Source organism: Sinocyclocheilus rhinocerous, unplaced genomic scaffold, assembly GCF_001515625.1.
Source record: "Sinocyclocheilus rhinocerous isolate Xijiao unplaced genomic scaffold, SAMN03320098_v1.1 scaffold1427, whole genome shotgun sequence".
Taxonomy (NCBI): Eukaryota; Metazoa; Chordata; class Actinopteri; order Cypriniformes; family Cyprinidae; genus Sinocyclocheilus; species Sinocyclocheilus rhinocerous.
In genome coordinates, this window is record NW_015632469.1 from 381,616 (window position 1) to 391,835 (window position 10,220).

Consider the following 10,220-nt stretch of genomic DNA (forward strand, 5'->3'; position numbering starts at 1 on the left):
CGATAAAACCGTTAACTTCAGCGTGAACTCCATCTTTTACCCGTTGCATGCAGCAGAGACAGCCGGTCTGCAGCAGCATCGACTTTAGTCAATGGACAACCGAGAACTATGAAATCGCGTTAAACACGACTTTTAGGAATAACAAGCTCAACCGCGCTTCTCCGTGACTCTTATATATTTTTAAAGGACACTTCTTGCTAGTATTCAGTATTTTAGCCGGACTGTATTTGTGAAGATGTCAGTGGTGGGATTTGATGTGGGCTTCCAGAGCTGTTATGTTGCTGTGGCTCGGGCCGGTGGAATAGAGACCGTAGCGAACGAATACAGCGACCGATGTACACCGTGAGTCAAATAACGTTACTTTCATTCTGCTTTAGAGACTGCATGTATTGTAAAATTGACCTGTCACGGTCCATTCACGCGGTGACATCAAAACTAAAAAGCGTGGAACGTGAACAGAGCGTGTTTTCTTCCATCATGTCATTTGATTTGATCTAAATAATGTAAAACTAGTGAAGACATGTTTTTCATTGTGATGAAGGAGAGCGGTTAGCTGCACGCTAGAGCGTGGCTCGCGCTGCTGTGACGTCACGCCGGCGGCCGCAGGAACATTCTAGCACATTTTAATAAGACCGCTCGGAAACCCGACACGCGTTACTCTGAACAACTGCTTATTATACATTTCTTCTTATTGTCGTTCAAGTATATCATTTAAGCATTTACATGACTTTTAACGTGTTACTTAAAATATTAACTGATGTTAAATGATAGTTTCTGATGGCTTGAGATAATAGGAATTAGTGCTGTCACGCGATTAATGGCATCCAAAATAAAAGTTTGTTTACATTATATATGTATATGTACTGTGTATATTAATCATGTATGTATAAATACACACACATACAGTATATATTGAAAATATTTTCATTTATATATTAATATTCTTATATTTTATATTATATATAATTATACTGAATATATAAACATAACATATTTTTCTTAAATATATACATGCATTTGTTTGTATTTAAATATACACCGTATACACACACATAATTTGTAAACAAAAACTTTTATTTTGGATGCGATTAATCGTTTGACAGCACTAATTAGGAATTAATGGCAGGCTGATCTAAGATAAGTCAGTGTAATTTACGTTAGATTACTACATTTTAGTAGATGCTTTCCTTGTGCAAATAAGTCCACAAAACCGAACAGAACTTCTGTTTATCAGTCAAACTGACAAGGTTATGAATCTCAAAAAACACAAATCTCAGGCATTTCATTAACTTGATTTTAATAGTTATAAAATGGCTTTTGGAATTGGGGTGTCTTCACTTCAAAGAGAAAATCTTAGTAATAGTGATGTTGTATATTAGAGGATGCTTCAGGTTATTACTTTATTAAAATGCTTTTAAAATGTGCTTACTTTAAAATGATGATATACCAGTCTAAAGAAAGAGTATGAATGAATGAAAGAAATTTATTTCGAACAGTTAAAAAAAAGAATGAAAAAAAAACCCAAAATAAAATATACAAATTAATACAAAATAAGCAATACAAAACCAACGAAGAAATTTTTTTTACATCATACTCAACCCGTTCGAAAAGGGATAGGTAGAAGCCATAGGCTAGTACTAGTTAAAGGGATAGTTCACTCAAAAATTAAAAATATTCTGAATATGTGCTCACCCTCAGGCCATCCAAGATGTAGATGAGTTTGTTTCTTCATGGGAACAGGTTTGGAGAAATGTAGCATTGCATCACTTGCTCACCAATGGATCCTCTGCAGTGAATGGGTGCCGTCAGAATGAGAGTCCAAACAGCTGATTTAAAAAGTCACACAAATCCACACGACTTCAGTCCATCAGTTAATGTCTTGAGAAGCGAAAATCTGCATGTTGTTAATAAACAAATTAATCATTAAGACACGTTTAACTTCAACATACAAGTCCATAATCCATAAAATTGCTTCCTGGAGTGAAAAAAATTGTCTTGTCTGAATCAGGAGAGAAATATGCACAGATTAAGCACCGTTTGCAGGCAAAAACAGTTCTAAGCAAATATGTGGCTGGGTTTTACAGGACAACGGGAGATGGACGTTTTCAATGGATGAAGCGTTTTTATGGATTATGGACTTTTGGTGCAACGTTTTGAAGTTGAAACGCCTAAATGATGGATTTGTTTCTTACAAACATGCAGTTTTTTTTACTACACAATACATTAACTGGTGGACTGGAGTGGTGTGGAATACTTGATAAAAACAGTTTTTATCAGCTGTTGGGACTCTCATTCTGACGGCACCCATTCACTGCAGAGCATCCATTGCTGAGACACTGATGCAATGCTATATTTCTCTAAAATCTGAAGAAGGAACAAACTCATCTACATCTTGGATGGCCTGAGAGTGTGTAAACTTACAGCAATTTTTAATTTTGTGGTGAGCATGAAGTTAAAGTTTCAAGAATAATGATTTAAGATCATTTTAAATTGATGTGTATTGATAATGTGTCCTTTTTAGGTCATTTGTGTCATTCGGTCCTCGTAATCGATCGATAGGGGCAGCCGCCAAAAGCCAGGTAAATGTTTATTTATTTGAAATAAGTGAGAAAACGCATTGCATGGATGGGGAGAAGTTGTAATGGTAATTTCTGTTCTCACAACAAGGTGGTCACAAACTGCAAGAACACTGTGCAGGGTTTTAAGCGATTCCATGGCAGGGCGTTCAGCGACCTGTACGTTCAGGCGGAAAAGTCCAGCCTGGTCTTTGATCTCGCTCAGATGCCAACTGGAACCACTGGTATTAAGGTAAGACTAATTAAACAGCAGTGATCGGAACAAATAGTCACGTGTATGTAAAGCACTTTGAATTAGCATTGTGTACGAAATGTGCTATATAAATAAACTTGCCTTGCCTATGTTGTAACAGCTGCTCTGTTCAGTTGTGGCTATTTCACAGTGCTTTATGCTGTCTGTCTCCACAGGTCATGTATATGGAGGAGGAGAAGGTGTTCAGCATTGAGCAGGTCACTGCCATGCTGCTGACCAAACTGAAGGAGACCGCTGAAGCTGCGCTCAAAAAACCTGTGGCAGACTGCGTCATCTCTGTACGCCGGTTCTCTATAAGTACACTTGAAATATTCACTAGAACTGCATAATCCGTCTGTAAAATGCAAAGAGCAGTGTGGTCATCTTCAGAAGGAGCTGTGATATATGAGGCAGTCAATAACGTCATCATTTATTATATGCATGATTGCACTTGGGAAAAGGCAGATTTTATTTCCGAATACCAAAAGTAATCGTATGGTAAACTGGGTTTACTAGGGACTATTGGCAGATTTGGAAAATTCTTGATTGTTTTATTGTCAGAAATGTAAACTTTATTATTGCCCATATATTAAAAGTAAGATATATATATATATATGTATATAGTATATAATACTATTGTACTGCGTGCATGCAGTACACTTTTGTGAAGCAATGCATGTGTACATATAAATAGATAGATATATAAAGATACACACAAATGCATATATATATATTGTCTCAAAAATGTAATTTAAAATGGATATATGAATATGTCTGTGAACTTTACGTCCATACATAAAGTATACTCACATAAGATGATATATACTAGCAAATCTCAATGCTTGATTGCTTGTAACTTTAATCTGCTAAATGCGTCTATAAGGTGTGAAGATATTAAGATACTATATATAATAACATTGTGATTATATATAAAGGTGCTTTGAATACATTTGACTTAATTTATGACAAATGTCACTACCTTCACCTCACATCAGCGTTTTTTTAAATTTGATTTTGAGTTGAGCATTTCTTCCTTTTTTTGACTCTTGCTGTTTGTTCTTCTCTAGCGTTAGTCCCAGTAACATCACTGATGTTATTTTTAGAATATTGCATTATTATTCATGTCTTTAGCTGTTGTAGTTACTGTGTAATGAATGTTAGTAGTTATTGTTTTTTTGGTGTTCTCATGCTCTTGCATAGGTTCCCAGCTTCTTTACTGATGCCGAGAGAAGATCAGTCATGGATGCTGCACAGATCGCAGGCCTTAACTGCCTCAGACTCATGAATGACACTACAGCAGGTAAAATACTTCAGATGGATTTACTTCACCCTAAAATGAAACTTCCGTCACTGTTTATGCCAGACCTGTCATGTCATATTCTCACTTTCATGTCATGCCAGACTTCTGTTAGTTCTATGGAACACAAAGAAAAGATTTCCTTTTCCAACAAACAGATATGGATTGTACAGCGTTGGGCCCCCAAAACATTAAAAATACAAGCAAATAAAACCGTTTCCATATGACTCTACGTCTAGTCGTCTACCTTTAGTTTGAAGAGTTTAATGTGTTCACGTGTTTACTGTAATTGTAGTTGCACTGGCGTATGGGATCTACAAACAGGACCTGCCTGCTCCTGAGGAGAAGCCCAGGATTGTGGTGTTCGTGGATGTTGGTCACGCTGGTTATCAGGTCTCTGTGTGTGCCTTTAACAAGGGCAAGTTGAAGGTGAGGCTTTTCTCTCCACATACTTTATTATGCACATTATTGTGCCATTTCTTAACTGTCAAAACATTAATATTCAGGGCAGGGTTAGGTTATTATTGTTAACTAAATCTAAAACTATTACAACATGTTTGGTAATTGAAATAAACCTACAATAAAATAAAAAATATTAGATGAGAAACATGTTTCAGTTAGTTGCCTAAACTGATTTTATTTATTTATTTTAATTAATTAACTTATTAACTTATTTAAGTTTAAGTTGAAGCACTAAAATTAGTAACTGGGGGGGGAAACCCCCCCTGAACTAAAATTTAAACAAGTATATTTAAATAAACAAAAGCTAATAAAAATGACAAAACCACATAACAAAATTACAAAAATTGTACTAACATTAAAATAAAAACAGTAAGTATATAAATAAATCTTTAAAACATTAACAAACTAATGATATATACTGTGTGTGTGCATATATATATATATGATACTAAAATAATGTGAATTTAGTTATTACATATACGATTACATATACATAGATTACATATACGTGTGTGTTTAAATATTGGACTACACAGGCATCTCGACTGTATTATGCATGACTTTCTAAACACTATTTAATTGAAAATAATATTTTTATATAGACACAAATGCTGCTTATTTAACTTTTTTTTTTTTGTCTAGCATCATTAAATCCCTTAAAATATTAAATAATTAATATATTTGAGACAAAATTTAGTTCCATTCATTTCATGAGGGGGAAAAAAAGTCACACTTATTGTCTTCAGTCTGTTTTGACCGCGAAGGATCACGAGTGAACTAAATTAGGAAAACCCAAGGGTTAAAGCACCGATTTTGTTAACAAATTCAACAATCAATTTCATAAACAATTATGAAACAGTTGGACTCCAGATTGTTGGCCACTAGCTATGTTTCCATCCAAAAATGTGAATTTATGCGCAAAACTGGAACATCGCATAAAACATTTGCGAATAAAACACCGTTTCCATCCAACAAGCCAAAGAGAACAAAATCGTCGCTTGCTGATAAACTGGCACTAATTATCACAAAAAAAGTAGGAAAAGCCACTGAATATAATAATTTTCATATATGATGAATTGCTTGCTCCTCAGAGCAAGCAGATGAAACACAATAAACGCTGTCATTGCTTTCGGAGGTGGATGCTGCTGTTTGGGAACGCAGTCGTGAGACAGTTATACAGAAATAGGCCTACTTTGATGAGACTTTGCTCAGGCATTGCAGAAAAACCAAAACAACATTTCAGATGCTGTGCAACGAGATCGGTCCGCGGGTTAGTCAAGTTATCCTGCCCAAGTGTGCAGTGTCACATGACATTTTTTTGATGAGCATGGTGGAATTTATTCGGTAAATGTGATTCCATCATAGTTTATGCGCATTTTCTCTTATCGGATAAAAAGTTTAACCTACTCGGTTGTGTGCATTTTTTTAATGCACATTTTCAGAATTTATGCTCATCTTGGCGTTTCCATCCAGGCGTTTTTTTTAATGCGATATTTCAAAATGCACATAAAAATAGGTGGATGGTAACATAGCTACTGTACACATGCGTGTCTTTTGTCCAGTGCCATGAGTTTTCTTTTTTTAAGATGAGCTGTCAAGTCAAAACCATTTAAGCTTAAAGGGATAGTTCACCCCAAAATGAAAATTCAGTCATTAATTACTCACCCTCATGTCGTTCCAAACCTGTAAGACCTTCGTTCATCTTCGGAAGACAAATTAAGATATTTTTGATGAATTCTGAGAGCTCTCTGACCCTCCCATAGACAGCAAGGTAACTACCACGATCAAGGTCCAGAAACGTAGCAAGGGCATCGTTAAAATAATCTATGTGACATCAGCGGTTCAACCGTTATTTTATGAAGCTACAAGAATACTTTTTGTGCGCAAAGAAAACAAAAATAACGACTTTATTCAACAATTCGTCTCCTCCGCGTCACCCTATAGCGCCATTTTGGAGAGTATCACATACGTAAACAACGTACATACGTAACATATGTAAACAACATATGTTCGCGGATATGCTGTTTACGTTCAGAGCAAAGTGTAAACAACGTAAACAGGAGACGAATTGTTGAATAAAGTCGTTATTTTTGTTTTCTTTGCGCACAAAAAGTATTCTCGTAGCTTCATAATATTGCGGTTGAACCGCTGATGTCACATATATTATTTTAACGATCTCCTTGCTACGTTTCTGGACCTTGATCGTGTAAGGATCCTTGCTGTCTATGGGAGGGTCAGAGAGCTCTCAGAATTCATCAAAAATATCTTAATTTGTGTTCCGAAGATGAACGAAGGTCTTACAGGTTTGGAACGACATGAGGGTGAGTAATTAATGACTGAATTTTCATTTTGGGGTGAACTATCCCTTTAAGAAACTGTTGCATAGTTTTGTACATGTGTCTATTTGATAGCAACAGTTTGTCCCTCAATGCTTTTGTTGACTGATTAACGCAGGTTCTGGGTTCTGCGTTTGACCCTGAGCTGGGCGGTAAAGACTTCGATGAGGTGCTGGTCAAGTTCTTCTGTGAGGAGTTTGCACAGAAGTACAAGCTAGACGTGCGATCGAAGCCCCGCGCTCTGGTGCGGCTCTACCAGGAGTGCGAGAAACTGAAGAAACTCATGAGTGCCAACTCCTCGGACTTGCCGCTCAACATCGAATGCTTCATGAATGACATCGACGTCTCAGGCACGCTCAACAGGTCAGTAACCGCATGCCAACAGCTAAACTGGGTGCTCAGTGTCAGCGGCGTAAATTAGGCACTGAGCTGTGACGGGGAAATGTTATGATGTCAGCAGGTTAATTCGTTAAAATACCACGTCTAATAATATCTTCATGACTCTCTTGTTCCAGAGCCAAGTTTGAGGAGTTCTGTGCAGAGCTGCTGGCTAAGGTGGAGGCTCCGCTGCGCAGCATCATGGAACAGACCAGTGAGTGCAAGCGCTTTTGCTTTTAGCAGCGTGTCTTCCCCGTCAAGCAGTGATGCAACAGTGGTGGTGTTTTTTTCCCTCCTATAACCAGGACTGAAGAAAGACGACATCTATGCAGTGGAGATCATGGGCGGCGCCTCCAGGATTCCAGCCATCAAAGAGAGAATCAGCAAATTCTTCGGAAAGGAGCTGAGCACGACGTTGAACGCGGACGAGGCTGTGGCCAGAGGATGTGCACTGCAGGTTAGTTCTTGGACATGAACTTTTTAATGGCAAATGCCGATATCTTAGAGAACAGGGTGACCCATGGCTGATATAAAGTCGATATATACTGTATCACACTATTTAAAGGAGTCATATGACGCGATTTCATATTTTGCTTTGTCTTTGGAGTGTTACAAGCTGTCTGTGCATAAATGTGACCCTGGACCACAAAACCAGTCATAAGGGTCAGTTTTTTTTAATTTGTTCAGTATTCATCTGAATACTGAATAAATAAGCTTTTCATTGATGTATGGTTTGTTAGGATAGGACAATATTTGGCCGAGATAAAACTATTTGAAAATCTGGAATCTGAGGGTGCAAAAAAATCTAAATATTGAGAAAATCATCTTTAAAGTTGTCAAAATTAAGTTCTTAGCAATGCATATTACTAATCAAAAATTCGGTTTTGATATATTTACGGTAGGAAATGTACAAAATATTTTCATGGAACATGATCTTTACTTAATAACCTAATGATTTTTGGCATAAAAGAAAAATCGATACTTTTGACCCATACAATGTATTTTTGGCTATTGCTACAAATACCCCAGCGACTGGTTTTGTGGTCCAGGGTCACATATATGCATCACGAAAACACGATAAAGCTAAACAAAACACCATAAACTAATAAAAAGGGCTTACTGAAAAAAACAAACAAACAAAAAAAAACACCTACTATTCTCCATCCCCAGACTTAACGTCTTTGTTATTTCTTCCTAAACCTCAGTCTAAATTCTGTTCATTTTTTCCCCTCATAATTGTCCTTTTCCCGGAGCACAGTTCCATGTGAGCAGGAATCCCTCTCGTGTGAGAGTCCGTTCTCCGTCCTGATACCAAACAAACGAGCGTGCCAGTGCTCGCTTTTCCTTCTCACACCAAAGATCTCAAACAAACGGAAGCGTTAAGTGTCTAACGAAGACGCGCCACTTTTCTGCCTCATATCTGCCATGAGACGAGAGATAATTGGGGAAACTGGGACAGGGTGGATCTTTCAATCACTTTCTCATGCTTTTAGATCTCCAGAACTTTTGAACGAGATTAGAAGCAGACTGTTCCTGAGCGCAGTGCGACGCAGTAATTTAGTTTTAAATCTCAGCCAAAAATAAAAAATGTCATCCTTAAAAAATTGTCAACCCTCATGTTGTTCGGCAGCTGCAGACTATTCTAGGGAACAGAAAAGAAGAAACTCTTTTCCATATGATACCGAACGAATAGCGATACAGATTATGGCCCTCAAAAATTACCATCATAAAACTTGATTGATTATATTGCAATGCAAAACTTGTGTGTCAGACAGATGGAAATATAAGCTATTATTCACCGAAAAACTTTCCATCCACCAGCATCCATTCAAATATGGTGCTGTTGGATGCAACATGTCAGGTTTCATAGTTGAGTATTGCATCTCATGTGACCAAATGGAATGCAGCAAATCTGATTATTACTGAATAACGAATTACATTTTAGTCTGTTCATTGCACAAAATCTATAGCTACTGAAATAAAAATTGGTGTAGAAACAATTTTCATCAGGAAATTGCTAGTAAATTTCACAATTACAAAGAAGATGCAAAACTCATTGAATTAAACTGGAAATTTTGAAGTAGAAAAACGTAAAAACTATTTTCTTGTGAAACGTATTAATATTATTAACAAAAATATGTTCTAAGAATGTTTTGCTAATGTTCCCATTAAGTTATACAAATGTTATTTCTGAATGTTCTCTTAATACTCAAAACGTCCAGTTTTTTAAATGTTTTAAAAACATTTTCTTGGTTATGCAAACGTTAGAAAAAATATTAAGGCAACGGTCCATTTTCTAATTTTGTAAACATTATACTTTTGGATGTTCTCTGAATGTCCTGAAACAAGTATTAATGTTTAAAAAACTACCATCTAAAAAAAAAAAAAAACGTTCCATGAACGATATATAAATAGCTAATGGTTTTTGTGTTCTAGAGAAAATATTAGAGATTTGGTCTTTAATAACATTCTCAAAATGTCAGTACAAAAAACATGTACTGTTACTGATACAATACTGATACATCTTTCATGGAAGCATTTATTCTGAAATGTTTTAGTTGCTGTCAGGACTGTGCTACTTTGAGGAGCATGGAGCAAAAGACGCGGAGACGCAGGATAATTCACAAAAACACAGTCTTTAATCCTTCCAACTCGGGGTAACACAGGGCAGGCAGGCACACATGTAGCACAAGACGAACATTCAATACCGGACAAAGGAAATCAAGAACAGACACCATTATATATGCACAAGACTAAACGAGGGTAATTACTAGGACACAGGTGAATTAAATAAACATAATGGGAACAGGAACAGGACAGACCAAATAAGGGCATAATCAAACCTGGGGGAAAACCTAGGACATGGAGCACGTGGGGGAGGAAAACACAACAGAACAGGTTTAACAGAACTGACATATCGCCCCCCTCCCGGAAGGTGC

At 36.8% G+C, this 10,220-nt stretch overlaps 1 protein-coding gene across 1 annotated transcript in view; it reads left to right on the forward strand.

Annotated features, from left to right (window-relative positions):
* Nucleotides 1-10,220, forward strand: part of LOC107742435 (heat shock 70 kDa protein 4) — an 18,903-nt gene continuing 8,683 nt past the window's right edge. The window contains 9 exon segments of the mRNA XM_016555390.1: nucleotides 1-342; nucleotides 2,522-2,579; nucleotides 2,668-2,808; nucleotides 2,985-3,107; nucleotides 4,009-4,108; nucleotides 4,401-4,534; nucleotides 7,022-7,266; nucleotides 7,419-7,495; nucleotides 7,587-7,738. Coding sequence (XP_016410876.1) covers nucleotides 236-342; nucleotides 2,522-2,579; nucleotides 2,668-2,808; nucleotides 2,985-3,107; nucleotides 4,009-4,108; nucleotides 4,401-4,534; nucleotides 7,022-7,266; nucleotides 7,419-7,495; nucleotides 7,587-7,738 — 1,137 coding nt within the window. The 5' untranslated portion in view covers nucleotides 1-235.